We start from the raw sequence: 19,381 nt of genomic DNA, 5'->3' as shown, positions 1-19,381 counted from the left end.
AATAACTGAGACGGTAACTTACTTTTTATTTTCAAGTTTCCAAAGACAAAAAATATCAAATAAATAATAGCATCATTATTCTAATTGTCTAAAATGATAATAATTCGACGTAGTTTTATGTTTCTTGAAGACTCAAGGGCGTCCAAGCTTTTTCATTTGTAGGGGGGGGGGGTACTATTTATATCATATAAACTTTTTTATTTTTTTTTGTGGGGGGGGGAATTCAGTTTTTTAAATTCTTTTTTTTTTTTTGGGGGGGGGGGGTAATCACCACTTTACCCCCTTCCCATTGGACATCCTTTTTTGAAGTAATGCTAAATGTGCTTATTAAATAAATATAAGACAATTTAAGATTATGATGAACAAAATTACCCTATATGTAGATCAATATCATTGGTGGAAAAGTTTTGACACTGCTGTATATTTTGACAGCTCAATTTAAGATTTTATAAAACTACCTAAAGTTTTTAAGCTAATTAAAAAGAGAATGTGTTGATATAACTTTGTTGACCAGAATAGTTTACAGAACAATTTCAAATTTATATCTGATTTGTTAAGCTTTGCTTTTATTGACATCCTTGTAAAGAAACTATTATATCAAGATGACTAGCGGCTTCGCCCCTAGAAGTAATTAAAAAGAAATACAGAAAAAATAAATAAGTACTACTGGTGCTGCCATTATTTTTATGTGAACTAACTTTCACATAAACAAAAAAATGGGAGGGGGATTTTTTTTTGTTTTTTGAGAGTGTCCCACCCCCCAAGATAATAGCTTAAAACCACCACAGGACCAATAGGTATATACCTTGAAGAGTAGAATCCGATCGGTTCAGTGGTTACCGAGATCTTAAGAGACAGACAGACGGACAGACATCAAGCTACTTTATATTATAGATAACCCGCGATAATGGCTTAACACGTAGCGCATCCGCTCATCGCCGGGGAAGTGACAGGTTCGAACCTCGGGCCTTAAAAAATTGTTCCTACTGCTGCTATGTCAGGTGCACGACATGAATAGTAAGAGTAGGGAGAATAATTTGGCGCATAAACAGGTGCAACTCAATACCATGCACAGTTAGGACTTCTTAGACAAAAGTCGTGCAATCAAAGGATTGGTTGTCTGATGGATGTTACTTAACCTAATATCCTTGGGTGAAAGAGTATCACATCCCATTACACGCTGATGATGCTCTGGATTCTCTAGATGATCAGTGATCACTTAAAAACTGAAGAAAAATCCCACCCTTACGAGGTAACAGGTAATTATATTAAGATAGCATAGTGTTCACTGTTCATATCTTTCTATAAAACAAGGATGACAACATCTATAAAAAGCGAAGCTCAACAGGTCGGACAAACAAACAGTATATGGGATACCCGTTGACGTCCTAAGAATTATCATTCCAAAAATGCAACAATAGTTAAAATATCTAAAAAAAAATCAGCAAATTCAAAATAGCAATACGGACTTGAAAGTAATAATCACAAAGTTGTATGCTAGAATTAAAGGGTGTTAAAAAAATCAATAGCTCACAATTTTCATTATACAATTTTAGTTTTGCTCAAACAATGACAATTAGAAAATAATGTTCTTTAGTGAATCTACTCACCTCTCCAAAGCACCTCAGCTCGAGACCTAGCCATTTGGGAGAATTTTGCTCTAACAGGAGAGTGCATATTTTATAACAAACTAGTGGCTTCGCCACTAGCCTCTAGGGGCTTCGCCCTATATAGTTATGGGAGGTCAACCCTCCTTAATAGAAATATTCAAAAAAATTATTCTTTGTTTAATTACTCTGTGGTAAAATTAAACCCAGGTTGTGCGCTTTATGCACAAAAATTTTAATTTGTAAAAATTAAACCCAGGTTGTTTGCCGTATACCCAAAAATTTCAATTCGTAAAAATTAAACCTAGGTTGTTCGCATACACAAAAATTTAAATTAAAAAAAAATATTAAAATTTTTTTGGGGGGGGGATTCATGGGGGCTTCGCCCCATGTTGCAGTGGGGTTGGTTCCCCCACCCCAATTACTGGTTTTTGTTTACAAAAATTTTAAAAAATTAAAAATTTTGGAAGTGGTGATATTTTTATTTTTTGGGGGGTTGGGGTGTCCCAAGCTTAAAACCACCAGAGGACCAGTAGGTATATTCCCTGAAGGGTAGAGCCCAATTTATAAGCAGTTACTGAGATTTTCAAAAAATGTAAAAAAAAAATTTTTTTTTTTTTTTGGGGGGGGGGTGGGGTGTCCCACCCCCCAAGAAAATAGCCTAAAACCACCACAGGACCAGTAGGTATATTCCCTGAAGAGTAGAATCCGATCGGTTCAGTGGTTACCAAGATCTTAATGGACGTACAGACAGACAGACAGACGGACAGATTATAGATTAAGACAGGTTTGTCTTTTTTAAAAAAAAAAAGATTAAACCGTCTTAAGTATGGGGAATTTTGTAGATAGACCACATAATGTTGAGGGTTTTTAATGTAAAGAACTTTTTTGCAGACACCATAAGCAGGTTTATAACCCAATCCGAGATAATTTTGCATCGAAAAGACAGAGACCCCATGTCTCAATGTTTGATGCGTCTGTCTTTTTCATGCTAAATGCAAGGATTGAGTTAGAAATCTAGTTAAAAATTCAACTTACTTCAGATGGTTCAAATTGAGGACATTCCTAATTATAGAGTAGCTGCGCTACTAAGAAAAAGATTGTGTTATGGTTATTTATCTCTAAAGACCCCTTCTATATGAAATATTATGTGCTTTGTGTTTCACATTTTTAAAAACAAAGTTTTTCTTTAATTAGGGTCAGTCCGTCACGGTTAGCTCTTTTTGTTAGTTTAGACATGTTAGAATTGTTCTTTCGATTTCAAACTTAACATGATGATTACTATCACAATTAGGTACGAGTTAGGAAGCGTAGCATCTCTATATTCTGTATCCAGTATATACATAATTTTGCAACAAATTTGTGTACAATTTTGTTTAGACTCACAAGTTAATGCTCTGCCTATTAAGTTCTGACACTCTACAAGAGTTCGTTTATCCTTCTTTTTGATTTTAGATCTTCGCTTTTTTGGATGTTGTCATCCTTATTTTCTGTCAACATAGAAACAAGGACAAATAAGACCATAAGTATGTAGAAACAAATTTTAAAAATTGCAGGAAGGGAGGGGACATTGGGCTGTTTATTACACTAGTCTCCAAATTCTTATAATAAGGTTTTCTCATTCGTTAGCCTAACGTAGGCGACATTAAATTTTATTCTTTATTTTTGTAAAATATTAATTTGTTAGAATAAATAAGTGTAGATGAATAATCCAGAGCTTTTACGTCTGCTAGCAAATTGTTTTCTTTTCTTTGGACTCGGCTGTGTTTAAATTTCCGACTCTATTAGCTTATTTCAAAGACCCAATACAAAATGGGGACAGTGTCCCCGCTCTGTCAGTATGGTTACAAATAGCTCATGCTCCCTCTATCATTTTACTATAATCTTTTTACAACCCTACCAATGGAAAAAAAATAGTTCATTTTGTAATAAATTTAATAATAAACAAAATCATTTTAAAACAATTTATTATTCTATATTTTATTTTTAAGGTATTTATCACATAAAAATTTTTAATTCTTAAAAAGGGATCAATTCTTATTTACAATTTAGATTTTAAAAAATCAAATATAAAATAAATATATATTGGTAGCTGAATTTGCCTTCAGCGGCAATTATTTAGCGAGCCGTGCTGTTTTTGTAAAATTTCAGCCGCAGTAACTCCGCCCCCTACCCCAAAGTATTATTTATTTTTAAGTTTTCCTGGGCCATTTCTAAACCTTTTAAATCCCCTTCCTAGTGATTGATTTACAGACAAACAAAATAATTAAATTCTAGAGTAGCTCTGCTAAAAATATAAATAAATCTATATCAATAAAATATATAATTTGTATAATAACATAAATTAAATTTACAGAAGTTTTGTCAAATAGTTAAATTTTTTTTTTAAATCTGTCAACAACTAAGAGATTCTGATTCATACAGAAATCAGATTACAACTAATTACAAGGAAGAACGATTTTCAATAAATAATCATAATTTTTCAAAATTTTGATTAATATTAGTAAAAGTTTTAAACAGAAGGTATAATACAGGGAAAAGGCAAGTGCTGATAAATTAATCTTTGACGATTTCCTTTTCTTTGTACATGCATTCTAAAATCTTGTCTGTAGATTAATTTATCTGTCATTATCACATTCCTCTCTTATTAAACTCTAACAATACAATGTCCCGAGGCGGATGACCCGCCGCCATTTTCGGCGGTAACCGCCGTTTTACGGCCACTCCTACCCAGCGTGTGTTGGTGATTTTGGTGGGCGGCAACCGTTACCGGCGGCAGCAGCGGTATTTCTACACAGTTCCAATTTAACGGGGCATTTGCGTTGTTTAGCACTGGTTTGGGCGGCGTTAGTGGCGGCTTACTACAACAACCATTGCCGTTAGTTTTGTCTTTCCCGCCATTTTTAGTTGCACCGCCGACGCCATTTTGATTATTTTTGGCGCCATTTTGTTTTCTTGATTTGTTGGCATTGGTGTGGCATCTTTGTTTGGCAGCAACAGCTGTGGGGCAGTTGTCCTCCCCCACCTTAGAAAATGGTCTACATATTTCTTATTAGATATATTTCACAACATCTACTTTTTGAGCCCAAAAAACTATATTAGCAACTACTTTATTGTCTGTTTATATTTATATCATGGCTACGCAAAAATATTCTCTTCAGAAGGAGGAGGTACCCTCTCCAAAGATAGATATAAACCTTCATTGGACCTATAAGAATATTTTTCATAAAGAAGAACCATATTGGTCCAGTGGTTAGCGATATCTGAAGCTACTGACATATATCCTATTACTTTTACATAAGGAAAATAATGATTTTTTCAGTTTCTTGATTTCTCAGGCTTTATTTCTATAATATATTTGTCAATTTATAGACCATCTATCTATCTGTCTATCAATTATTTGAAATATATAGGGGCATGCCTTGGCATCGTCTTGACTAGTAGAGGATGATAAAAGGATGGGTTGAACAGCCTCCAGATCCAAAAGATCTCTGAAACAGAAAGTTCATTAAAGTTTACAAAACTGCGAAGTTGGTCTTTCTGTCAGTCTATCTATCTATCTGTTTATATATCTGCCTGTCTGTTTGTCTGTTCTGTCTATCTGTCTTTCTGTCTGTCTGTCTGTCTGTCTGTTTGTCTTTCTGTCTGTCTTACTGTCTTTCTTTCAAATTGTCTTTCTGTCTGTCTCTCTGTCAGTTTGTCTGTCTCTATGTCATTTTGTCTGTCTGTCAGTCTGTAAGCCTATCTATCTATCTACCTGGAGTAAGAAGCCCTTTTCTGGTTGACGGCTTGAGCAATATTGTCTAGAGATCCTTGGGATTTGTATAACCTGAAAAAGAGAGTTTCTTAGCATATAAGGACGTCCAAGCTTTTTTATTTGGTATTTTTTTGGTGTGTAGGGGGGGGGGGGGTTTAGGGGGTAATCTATATATCATATAGGCAAGGACGTTTTGGGGGTGCCATAGGCAATTATATTCAAAGAAAAATCTTTTCTGCTGCAATTTCTCTTTACGTTTTATTTACTATTGTGTCTGATTGACCATATATATTTAAAAACCTATTGCACAAACCTTGCTTGTTTAGCCCTTTTATGACGACTTCTGGTGAGTTTAGCCTTCGCTTTAGCCCTTGACTCAGCGAGTGATTCGCAGGACTCACTGCTAGAGTCAGTTAAGATCTCGGAAACTTCTCTACTACTATATCTTCGTGATCTAATAAATATAAGATGAATAGATGGATAGATTATAAAGATAGATAGAAAGGACGAAAAATTGAAACGATAGATAGTAAGTTGAATTGAAAAGATAAATAGATAGATAAAGAAATTTAATAATTGTTGGACTAGATAGAAAAATAGATTTATAGATTTGTAGATTGTTAAACAAATTTATAGATAGATGTATAGATAAGTAGATAGATAAATCGTTAGTTAGATAGAAAGACTAAAAGCGTGACTGATAAGTAGATCGACAAATTGAGCAATAGATAGAACGATAGGTATATAAGAATAGGTATAGGTATATAAAAAAAGATAGATTTATAGATTGCAAGACAAATTCAAAGTCAATAGATTAATAGAAAGATACGCATATAAACTAATATATAAAATGATTGATATAGATAGATAGGTAAACCTGCGTAAAGTTGCGTATTTTTCTATCGTATTTTCTTCTGTGGTATCTGTTTCTGATCCATATGATAATCTAAAATAGGCAAATAAAATGAAAATTAGGTGTATCTAGTAAAGAGTGGCGTGCACATAATTTTTATAGGGGAGGGCTAGCTATATCATTCCCCCTCCCTCTACCCCCCTGGATGTTTTTAGATTGTCACCATGTAGACACAAAGGGTGGGGGGGAGGGAGGGGTTGATTGGATTCCTTTTATTACCTTTACCTAATAACATCAAACAGACAATCAATAGACTCTACTGCCATGCCCTCTCTTAAAGTTATTATCCTTATATAAAAGTAAAGGGATGTCTAACTGTCTTTCGCTTAAGATCTTCTAACTATTCAGTGAAGCTTATTTAAGGCCTAGGGAAGATTTTTAAAAATTTTGGGGAAGGGTACCTCAATCCTCTAAAAAGAAATCGCCCAAAGAAAAAGAGCCCCCCTCTTTCTTTAAGTGCCTCTAGGGGCAAAGCCGAAAGATACAGTTAAATTAATGAAACACACTTACCTATTTAAAGTAGGCTCGACTTAACCCCCCCTCTCCACTTATCCCAAGTGCCTCTAGGGGCGAAGACTCTTGTCAAAGTTAAAGTAATGAAACTTTTACCTATTAATTTTGTTTTTATTAGAATTCTTGGCATTGAAATTTGCCTGACACCCATCCTTCTTGTTTGATATCAAACTTATACCTAAAACAAGGATGACAACATCCATAAGTAGCGAAGCACAAAAATATAATGGATGCATTTGTTAAAATCAAGAATATTTATATTTTGTAGTGTGACTGACAGACCGACGGACAAAGTAAGCTACATACTGGTTGCTAATTGGTATAGGAAATCTCTAAACAAAAACAAAAAAAAACAGCCGTCATTCTTGAATATCAGCTGAGAAAAATATCCAAGAACGTTATGGACTGACTGACGGACTGACCCACGGACAGCTTGATTAATGGACGGACAGCCAAATAAAATTATAGAGTAGCTTCGCTACTCACAATAAAAAAGATGAAACATGATACTTGAATGCGAAGCTTTTAACAAATTAGACAATAGGGCAAACAAACATTAACAAATATATAAAGTGACAGCAATTTCAATGCTACAATTACAATTGAATTTCCTTATATACTTGTATGGTTCTCCTTTACAGCGAAGGTTTTTATAGGTACAGAAAAGCTTTATAATTATGGTTTTGTTTTTCAAAGTACTTAATATTTTTAACCTGTTTTTTTTGTCAAACTTATATTAATTTTAACTAGTATGAAGTTTGTTTTATGTTTAAGAATTTTTGCAAATATGGTTATCATTTTATAGAATTGAGAAGGCTTGAATAAAGCGAAATATATTTTCTACTTTAAAAAAAAATTAATGAGATGCCATGCTTATTTGTCCTAGGAATCTTTTTTAAAATCTAAAATAATTAGGTGTGAATCATGTGTAAAATGATCTTGGGTATTTTTTGGCATGATTATAGAGTTTCTAAGCTATAAGATTGTTCCTAATTATCATAGAAATTTTTCTTCAAAGATCAAAATAAAACAAACTTTACCTATAACATGATCATTGCTCAGAGCTCCATTTTGATAGCATTCCTTCAGCACCCCTGCACCCCCTCCAAGGCGGGGAAGGGTCCGGGCCCCACTACACCCCACAAGTTGGGGGGCAACTCCTCCATTCGCACGTCCCATGGTACAGTTATTGGCATGCCCGTTTATACCTGGATATTAATTGGTAAAAAAATCAAGAATATATTGATAGAAATCACGAAACCTGTCAAATTAGTTTTAGTGACAGACCGACGGACAAAGTCAATTATATATTGGATGCTCATTTGTATAATAAATCTTCACAAAAAATTTCAGTATTTTCTCTTGAATAGCAGCCGAGCTTTAGAAACGTATTGATTATGGAATATGGATAGATAAATAGATAGATAAATAGCTAAATAGATAGATATGTATATAGACATATAGAAAAATAGGTAGTTACAAAGATAGATAAATTAGAAGATAGACAGATAGATGCCTGTTGTTAATAGATAGATAATTGATAGATAGCTGGCGAGATAGATAGATAGATACCTGTTGCTAGTAGATATGGTTGAACTAGATCAGGGGGAACACCGATGTTAAATAGATAGATAAGTAGCAAGATAGATAGATAGATAGGTACCTAATTAGATAGATAGATATATAGATAGATAATATATATATAAATAGATAAATGAATAGATAGATAGATAGAAAGATACCTGTTGCTAGTAGGTATGGTTGTACTAGATCAGGGGGAACACCGTTGTTTAACCCATTGTCTACATGCACTCTATTGCAGACTTGGGACAGCATAGACGATCTAAATAGATAGATACATATATGAAATATAGATAGATAGAAAAAAAGATAAATAAATAGTTGGATTGATAGATAATTGAATAGAAGAAAAGATAAATTTGGTATAGGGATTGACAAATGGTAGATATATAATATATAGCGGCTATGCATCTAGCATATAGATGTAGGAAATACAACTTAAATCCACTAAAAGGCCTAAATCGAATGTTAAAGTAGCATTAAACAATCCCGGGACATATGAAGCTTCACTAAAATCGAGAATTTAACCAGTCAACCTTAGTATTAAATATATAATAGGATACTATAAAATAGATAGGTAGAAATGGAAATACAGACATATCATGGTTATAGAGTAGCTGAAGGGGGACAAAGTGTCTAAAAAAGCCGTTTGTCATAAAAATGAGGGAGATGAGAGGAAAAGTTGGAATGAAAACCCATAAAACAAGAGATGGATCCTCATTTTTATGACGTCACATGGCTGATTTTTGAGACACTTTGTTCCCCTCCGAGTAGCTGCACAACTTTCAAAGCTGACCTAGAATAAATCTAAGTAGAAATCAATAGCAAAGGTATAGGTTTTGCGGTTAGCGAGATCCTTATGTACAAATAGACAGACAAACATCCTGGTTTTTTTACATATGGATGGTAATAATATAGATAGATAGATGAATAGATAATTCGGACATAAATTAATCATAGAGTAGCTGCACAATTAGGGTGGGTCGATTTTGGACATTTCTTTTCTGAGGCCAAAGCGGGGATCTGCACTCAATTTATATAGATATAATACACCTCTGGATGATTTAAAATTTATCCTAAGTCTTAAAACCGCTGACGACCAGACATTCAATTGTATAACTATTTGTAAATGGGAGTCAAAAATTTATTGAATCAGAACTATGGCTTCATGGTGCTCCCTGGAAATGCCTTGAGGAGCTGAGTCAGGAACTTTTGTCCGTTTCAAAAAATCTCGTTCCTAGCCTGAGAAAATCTAAAAAACCTCTACAAATTGGACAATTCTCAATAAACCTTAAAAATTTTTGGTTTTTTAGTGATTTCTAAGGCTAGGAACAAGATATTTTGAAACGGACAAAAGTTCCTGATTCAGCTCCTCAAGGCCTTTCCAGGGAGCACCATAAAGCCATAGTTCTGATTCAAAATTTTTTTTTGAATGTCGTCTTTGCATACTAATAAGTAATGAATTATATTTTTAAGTGGTCGTGTTCTAAAACTCAATTTTTTAAAATTCTTTTTCGGTCAGAAATGTTTTTAAGGTTAATTTTATCTGTTGCATATCCCCGCTTTGTCTAATTCCGTTATGAACCCACACTACTGCACAACTTGATATGCTAACCTGGATAAGGACCTGCTTCGTCCAAAGGTTTCAAACATCGGCGATGTGGCAGTCTAAATCATATAAAAATGGCATCGTTAATATTTTCAAACTAATATTTTTGCATGTAATTTAAGTGCTTAAATCGAAACAGAGTATAGTGTCCAATAAAAAATGACTTCATACAATACAAATGACCAATGATAGGCCAATATACAATTTACCATTGGTCAATTTCAATGTATACTGGCCTATCATTGGTCATTTGTTTTTATGACGTCATTTTTTTGACACTCTACGCTGTTTCCTTAAAATCTTACTAGGAAGATAATTAAAGCATTAATAGAGTAGAAACAAGACCAAAAACTGCCAAAGATGCGTGATCCAGCAAATTAATTCCATTTAAAATTGCTGAAAAGTCGGATATTGGAAGAATAAGAGGGTTGTTAAGAAAAATATTTAGAGGGAGTAAAAATGTTTCTTAAATTTTCGTTCAATATATTAAAAAAATAATAAAAAAATAAATCAATTCTGTCACCACCATACATATATAAGAACCTACAAAATGGCACAATTAAAAAAATTAAAATTTATCTATCAAATAAACTAATATTCTTGTCTCAACGGGCACTCTAGAAGCATTAACTCTAATAGCGGCATACAACATTTCTGTAGGAAGAAGTGAGTTCTTCAGTGAGGGAAGCTAAATTATAAAGATGCTACGCACTTGAAAATAATACTAAAACATTTTTAAAAAGCTTAAAACCTACCTTATCTAATAGAGCCAGATTTGAATATCTATACATCGCATAGGGTACTGGGTCGTACAGACTTTTATCTAAATAAATAGATAGGTAGATTAATAACCTGGATAATCTATAGAGCAAGGACATCCAAGCTTTTTTTTAATTGGGAGGGGGAGTGTAAATAAAATTGGGGGTTGGTTTGGGGGCTGTCAACACCCTTTTACCCCCCTCCCCCCTAAGGACGTTCTTGCTATAAAGGATAGAATACGCAACTGATATAAATCAAATCATGCTACTGAAGTCCAGGTTTATATGGTCAAGCTTCCTTCACAAAACCAACCACCCTTTGATTGAATAACCTTTGTCTGCAAAGTCCTAACTGTGTATGGTAATACGCCTTTTCTTTGCAATTCCCGTATTCTTCAATTTACTTTATGTAGCGCACCATACATAACAGCAGTAGGAACCCCTTTTTATTAGTCTTAACGGGGTGTTAGGCCGAGATTTCAACCAACTTCCCAACAACAAGTGGATGCGTTATGTTTTACACAAAATTCCCGAGATTTTAGTTAGATTGATAGACAAGAATAGTTTTAGTAAAAACTTATGCCTTTTTTGAAATAAATAAAAAATTTTGTTTTTTTGTCTAACAACATACAAACACTAAAGAGCGACCAAAACGGTAGTCATTCTGATATGTCATAATTATAGAGTAGCTGCGCTACTTGTAAAAAAAAACTAGAATTACCTTGTGAAGCTTTGCTCGAATTCTGCATTTGGACACTAAAGAAAAAATATATTTGAATCATAGTAGTTGGATGTTTGTATGTATGTCTTTTTGAGATTTTTTTTCTTATATGCTTAATTATTTATTATTCTTGGGTATACTGTACGTACATACAGAAAAAGAACAGCAATAATAAATAAATTAAATGTATATTATATACAATTATATTTTAAATTCTAATCAAATTTTAATTAAATTTTATTGATATGGTTAATTTCTTCCCAAATGGTAGTTTTCTAAAAGGTAGGAAGTATGCAGTAATGTATATTCACACATTGTTTTCATACAGGCCAGATAAGCAAGAAAAAAAACTAATTTCAAATGGAATATAAAAATCATGAAGCTTCAATGATCTGACAAAATAAATTTATTACATATTCAGTAAATATAGATTTAAATGATAAAAATGAAGCCACTGTTTGTTTGTATGTGTGTGTGTGTGTGTGTGTGTGTGTGTGTGTTTGTGTATGTGTGTGTGTGTGTGTGTGTGTGTGTGTGTGTGTTTGTGTATGTGTGTGTGTGTGTGTGTGTGTGTGTGTGTGTGTGTGTGTGTGTTGGCACTGGTCTGTGTAGCTGAGTGTGTTTGATGAGTAAGATATCAAAAATGTAAAATGGACAATGTACTTTGTAAAGAAAAAAACAGTTAAATTATTTAACATACTCTCACGTATTGACTAGTTACAGAGTAGCTTCACTGCTAAGAAAATTGTTATACCCATGGATCTTAAGGGATAAGACAATAGACGATAAATTACTGTACATTACCAATGATAATAAACAAATTAAACCCTTTATGTAGATTAAAAGTATATGGTTGAAAAGTTAAAAAAACACTGTTAGTTTGGAACCAACCAATTACAATTTACTTAAAGTCCCCAAGGTTTTTAAGACAACGAATAAGAGAATTGGCTATAAAACATTGGGTACCAGTGTAATTGGGTACCTCCCCCTTATTACCTGTTTTGATTATTGCCATTTTGTACCATCCTCTTTACACCCAAAGGCGTGTAGCTGTTGGCTGAAAAAATACACAAATTTAAAAAAAAGTTGCAAGAAAAGTAGCTGGTTGTATGTACTTTGTATGTTTATTAAGATCTCGTAAACAACTGAACCTAGGCATATTATACATTTTTGGAAAAAAAGACATTTTCTTGTAAATTTTGAAATATACGCATGATCCTTGAATGACATTTGCTTATGATACAAGTTGCTTTCCAAAAAGCCCTTAGGGGAAGCGGGGGATGAAAACAAAATAGCATAAAGCAATCCAAAGACTTTATAAGCCTTTACTTTAAAATTACAACCAAATTTGGCCAAAAACCGCGTCATAATTAAAGATGCTAACAATTTTATCTCTATCTGTTAACATGTCATGAGCAGTGAGAGGAGGGAAAAGCATTGGTACATAAACAGGTGCAAATTAGAACCAAACAAGGGTTTGAAATTTAGTTGTAATTAAAAGAATTCTATCTACAAAATAAAAATAAGTATTTGAAAACTTGTATGGACTAATTTTTAATTTGTTTTAAAATAAGTTTATCTTTTTTATTAACCTATCCAAGTATATTTTAAGTTTACTTACTTGCTGTTTTAGCTGAATATTGACCGAAACTTGTTTGAAAAGTGTCAGGTAGACCAGAGCTTCGTATGCCAGCCTGCGGTAACCGTCGGGTCCTTAAAATAAGAGGATGTCTATGTGTGTATGTGTAATAGTGTGTGTCTGTCTTTGTTTACAGAAAGATCTCCTAAACGACTGTTTCTATTTGGTTCTTCATAAATGTTAAGCATGTTATGGTTCTCGTGTAAATAAACCAAGGACGTCCAAGCTTTTCAATTATTTTGTTAATTGGGGAGGGGGTTAAGAAATCTGATTTTAAAAACCTGTGGAAGTGAAATTATTTATTAATTTACTTAGAAGTGTGTTCTTATTGTTTAGTACAGCTCCAGCCGCGCGTTTTTTGAAACTTCATTAATTTCAATATCATGATTTAAGGCAGTGGACTGTCGATAACATCCCACCTCATTAAGATTCCCCTATAAAAAAAAATCACTATAAAAAACACAGTAAAAGTTAACAGTCCCTAAAATGATTCAATTAAATATAAAAGTGTTTTCAATAAACTTATTACATTTAATTTAGATAAATACATAATTTGTGTACTTTAGAATAAATCAAAGTGTTTGATAATCTATGTATTGTTTCAGTATGGATTTAAAAATCATAAATTTTGCTTCAATGATAAGGAGAACCAAATTGGTCCACTGGTTATAGATAAAAATAAAGTGTACTTATATGTAGAATTAATAACCCCATCTCATGTTTTTAAACACGAACATTTACAAAATAAAATGGATGAAGATAATTTGGAACAGTGTAGCTATCATATATATAAAAGTAGTAGATTGTCTGTGAGTCTGTCTCTACCAAACGATCTCGATTAACTCTGAACCGATATGGTTCTCCATTACAGTGTAGCTTCTCAGAGTTCATTTGAATGTTTTTTTTGGGGGGAGGATACCACATCCCTCCCAAAAAACTTACTTTTTCAATTTAAACTGAAATTGAAAGAAGAGTGTTTTCGATTTGATACCCCTCTTTTAAGTTTACCAATAAGCCTCTAGGGGCATAGTCGCTAGACTCTTTTAACTCTGCTAGAGTTCTTCTTTTAAGGGAAGCTTCACATAGGTCTCGGGTTGGATTTAGACTATTTTATTATTTATGTCTAGTGATGTTTCTAATAGTAATGTAATTTTAAAAAAAGCGATGTTGGAAATGTGTCAGCCGTAACCACTTTTATTGCATGCAATATAGTCGACATAAATTATGTCATTGGAAAAGGATGTCGATAAAATGTCAGCTTTAATTCATGTCGATAGAATTCTACCGATGGATATAGAATATAAGCGGATATTATGACAGGGGAAAATTTTGGCTGCCAACATGGGTATCATTTATTGATCAGTTCGTTAATTAAGTAGGGGGGGGGGGGAGAGGTGATGGGTAAAAGGTATATATATCGGGGGTGGGGGTCGTTATTTTAGCCAACTACAAGTTTCACTTTTTTAGAGTACATAATAATCTGGTGTAATATCCAAGTAATAATAAATCCATTATGTTGCCACTGTCCCAAACTACCCTCAGTTATGGTGTATATGGAAATATGTAAAAGAGTTGAGACTTGTCAGGGGGGGGGGGGGAGGGGTAAAAACCTCCATTAAATAGTAATTCAATTTGTGTTAACTACGTAATTATCCCCCTGGGGGGAGAAAATTACACCACTTTAACATTCCATATTTTTTTGTCTATCTATCTATAATGTTTTTTTTTATCTATTTTTCTTCTTATCTATTTGTTAACATGTTTTTCTGTCTATCTATTTATCTATCTAGTTATCTTGACTATTACTATCTGTCTATCTACATGTCTTACCGCTATCTATCAAACTATCTATCTATTAATCCATCTTTAATCTATCTATTTATCAATCTATTTTTCAATCTACCTATCTATCTATTGATCAATCTATCTATTTTTCTATCTATGTCTCTATCTGTTTATCAATCTATCTTTCAATCTATCTATCAATCAATCTAGTAGTCTTTACTGTAATTGATCTATCTATCTATCTAATATATGTCTATCTATCTAATGGTACTTATCCTTCTAAAATCTTCTTTTTCTTATCAACAATCTAGAAATGTTTTTTTTGTGGGTCAATATAATTTAAAATGCCCTATAGAGATGCATTTTATAGAGGAGCTTTGTATAAATCAATATTCATGTAAGAAAGTTAAAGATTAAGTTGAAAATACGAAATAAGGTTTTTTTTCCACGGCAGCTTAAAATGCGGCTTATGTTATCAGGCCAATTCGAAAATCTTTTCATTATGGTTTTAGCCTATTTCACCAATGAATTGAATTCTTGGACGGGCTTAAGCTATCCTTCTCCTTTTAAGAGCCTCTAGATACTGGGGACGAAGTCACATGAAGTATAAATAGAGTGAGGCACAAATAAATAGATATTCAGTTAGACTGATAGATAGTTGGAGGAATAGATTTTTGATAGATAGATAGTTAGATAGATAAATAAAGAGAGAAAAGCACAGATACATCATATATGTATAGTAGATTTTGGATATATGGAGTAATAGATATATAGTTAAATAAATAAAAAAGATAGATAAATACATAAATAAAAAGACTAAGAATAAATAGATAGTTAGATGAAAAGATCCTGGGTAGATAGATAGATAGATAAAACGACCAAGGTAGATAGATAGAGATATAGATAGATAAGAGATAGATAGATAAAAAGATCAAGGATAGATAGATAGATAGATAAAGAGACCAAGGGTAGACAAATAGATAGATAAAAAAGACCAAGGATAGATAGATAGATAAATAAAAAGATCTAGGATAGATAGATAAATATAGATAAAAAGACCAAGAATAGATAGATAGATAGATAAAGAGACCAAGGATAGATAATATATAGATAAAAAGACCAAGAAGAGATAGATAAAAAAAATGATAGATAGATAGATAAAAAGACCTATGATAGTTAGATAGATAAAAAGACCAATGATAGATAGATAGATAAAAAGACCAAGGGTAAATAGATAGACAGTCAAAAGACCAAGGGTAAATAGATAGATAAAAAAGATCAAGGGTAAATAGATAGATAAAAAAGACCAAGGGTAAATAGATAGATAAAAAAGACCAAGGGTAAATAGATAGATAAAAAAGACCAAAAGGGTAGATAAATAGATAGAGAAATTGAAGGACGTAACTTTCCTATAATTGTTGCATTATGCAAATCAACATTTTACAAATATCGGTTTTAAATTGTTTATAAAAGATAGAGAGAGAGAGAGGAAGAGAAAAAGAGAGAGAAGGGGGGAGAGAGAGAGAGAAGGAGAGAAAGAGAGAGAGAGAGAGAGTGAAAGAGAGAAGTGGAAATATTCATCTATCTATCTATCTAATAATCTATCTATCTATCTAATAATCTATCTATCTATCTAATAATCTATTTATCTATTATCTATGTAAGATCTGAAAGTCCATAACATGGAATGCATATTTTCAATTCATAATCCAGGGATGGAGAGATAATACAATGGACGGCAAATAAATCATCCTTTCAAATTTTATTTATGTAACTATGTTCTTGCACGATGTAAAAATCAGGGAAAAGAAAGAAGTTTAGATTATTTATCATTGTCCAATCTTTCCCTGTAATAACTGCATTTGAAACACACAAGGTGGCCAAAAATAATTTTAGACTTTCTGTTATTAAAAATAAACTTTGACATCAATCATATAATATATATACTAAGGTTTTTTTGCCTGAAGCTTAAGATCTCGGGAATTCATGGTATAAATGTGTTATACTCTTAAGGAAAGGTTTTTAAATATCTTTGGGTGGTTTTAAGCTATTTTCTAACCTTCTTCGCCCTCTGTATGTGTGCGTCTCGCTGACCACTGAACCGAAATGGTTCTGCTTTACAGTGTAGCTTCTCATGGGTTCTGGGAAGGTTTGTAATTTTTTTGTAAATTTTATTTTTAACTAAAAATATGAGGCGGTCCCACACTCTTCCACCACAAGTGCTCCTAGAGGCCTTTAGGGGCATAGCCGCTAATTTATGTATAAAGTATTAATGCTCAATTTTTAAATTTAAACAAAAGAAAAACTAGGGGTAGGGGGTAGAGATTTGTGAAACTATCACCCTCCCCCCCCCCCCATTAAATATAAATTTGGGGGTCACCCAATAAACACATACAAACATTACAACTCCCCCACTCACTCATAAATGCATAAAAAAAAACAAGTTGGGGTGTGGTCAGATATTTACCAGGGGGGTGTAACAAAATGTAAATGTCTAAGATGTTTCATACTTTGCCTAATGCTGCAATGTCAAATTTACTTTATCAATTCTAAAATAAAAGGAGTAGGATGTCTATCTGTATGTCTTTTTGTTTTATAGACTTCTTTAAATTAAGGAACAAATTGGTTCCTCTATACAGTGATAACATCTTTTAGATTCTGATAATTTTTAAAAATATTTTTTTGGGGAGGAAAAACCTATCTTAAAAAAATTGACCACAAAACATTTATTACATTTGATTTCAAAATATCATTCTTCCCCCTAAAATATATACATTTATTTGTTCCTTTTATTAGTAGGGGGGGGGGGGGTATACACCGCCCCATATACACGCCCGAAAATCCCGGCCATAATTTCTATTGAATAGCTGGGGAAAGAAGAAAAAATATTTACAACTGTAATGTAATAAAGCTCACTCTATTCTTTAACAAAATTTATATGGGTAGGAAAACAAGCATGTAAAGGGATAAGGCAATGGCCGATAAATTGTTGTACATTCCCAATGATGATACACATAATTCCACCGATTATAATCAGTGATTGGAACGTTTGGACACTTAATAAACCAACAAATCAAATTCAATAAAAGTCCCCAAAGTTGTTAAGCTGACGGATAATTAAACCTTATTATAAAACTTTGGGGATTAGTGCTATCCCCAATGTCCCCTCTCTCTGCAGAGTTCTGGTAGGAAAAAGAGTTTTTGTTGCAAAGAGGCTCTGTGCACTAGGGGGGGAGGGGACAATGGCCAGTCATTTATTATGGTACCCAAAATCCTAAAAACACACTCTCTACTTGAATAATTAAAAGTTTATATATCTTGATTGGTTGGTTTCAACTAGTAGGGTACAAACTTTCCAATCTACAGAAGGGAAACTTTTGTTTATAATCATTGACAATGTACATCAATTTATTGTCTTATCCCTTAAATTGCATCTCTGTAACTCATCTGCATGCTAGTTTTGTATCTATTTATCCTTATATCTATTACCTTTTAAGAAAGTAGATAGTAATAGTCAAAATAATGGGTTGATCTAGCTATCAACAAATCTATCTATCCATTTATCTATCTATAACCTTTTAAGAAAGTAGATAGTGATAAGTAGAAGGATAGAAACGATCAGTATAGCCAAAATGAAAGGTAATCTAGCTATCAACCCATCTATCTATCTATTACCTTTTAAGAAAGTTGATAGTAATAAGCAGAAGGGTAGAAACAATCAGTAGACCAAAATAACGGGTAGATCTAGCTATCAACCCATCTATCTATCTATTACCTTTTAAGAAAGTAGAAAGTGATGAGTATAAGGTTAGAAGTTATGAGTATAGCCAAAATAATGGGTAGATATAGCTATCAACCCATTTATCTATCTATCTATAACCGCTTAAGAAATTTGATAATTATAAGTAGAAGGGTAGTATAGCCAAACAAAATAATAAATAGATCTAGCTATCAACCCATCTTTCTATCTATCTATTACCTTTAAAGGAAGTAGATAGTAATAAGTAGAAGGGTAGAACTAATGAGTATAGCCAAAAAATGAATAGATCTAGCTATAATAAATAGACCTAGCTATCAACCCATCTAACTATCAACCCATTTATCTATCTATTACCTTTTAAGAAAGTAGATAGTGATAAGTAGAAGGGTAGACACGATCAGTATAGCCAAAATAACGGGTAGTATTAGGGACCCTTCCATTTCTCTGTTACCAAAGATTATAAATTAAACGTTATTTTTTTTGTACGCAAAACAAGCATTAATATTAGCCGCATATGCTTATTGTACAGAGTTAAAAGCCAGAAAGAGAGAGAGGACAATGGGATGTTTTCTACAATAAGTCCCTTAAATTTAAAATATCGTTTACTTATTTGTTGCCTAAACAACCTTGGGGACTTTTATTGGATTTTTATTAGTTATTAATTAATTAGTTATTTATTAGTTATTTAATTTGAGAGTCCAAACATTTCAACCACTAATTGCAATCTCTGAAGGGGTA

General features: G+C 32.8%; 1 protein-coding gene across 1 annotated transcript; it reads right to left on the bottom strand.

The window, feature by feature from the left end:
- Positions 1 to 3,557: 3,557 nt before the first annotated feature.
- LOC145306566 (uncharacterized) lies at positions 3,558 to 19,084 on the bottom strand. The gene is made up of 14 exons (XM_080148754.1): positions 18,998 to 19,084; positions 13,081 to 13,172; positions 12,456 to 12,516; positions 11,460 to 11,494; positions 10,736 to 10,803; positions 9,987 to 10,039; positions 8,533 to 8,633; positions 7,831 to 7,998; positions 6,887 to 6,968; positions 6,242 to 6,310; positions 5,678 to 5,818; positions 5,365 to 5,436; positions 5,029 to 5,098; positions 3,558 to 4,632 (listed from the first exon to the last, which is right to left on the bottom strand). Exons 1-14 carry the CDS (start codon positions 19,081 to 19,083, stop codon positions 4,255 to 4,257), a joined length of 1,476 nt encoding a protein of 491 aa, XP_080004880.1. The 5' UTR covers position 19,084; the 3' UTR covers positions 3,558 to 4,254.
- Positions 19,085 to 19,381: the final 297 nt, after the last annotated feature.

Source organism: Acartia tonsa, chromosome 14 (genome assembly GCF_053477335.1).
Source record: "Acartia tonsa isolate MP-2025a chromosome 14, ASM5347733v1, whole genome shotgun sequence".
Taxonomy (NCBI): Eukaryota; Metazoa; Arthropoda; class Copepoda; order Calanoida; family Acartiidae; genus Acartia; species Acartia tonsa.
This window is presented reverse-complemented; position numbering and strand designations above follow the sequence as displayed.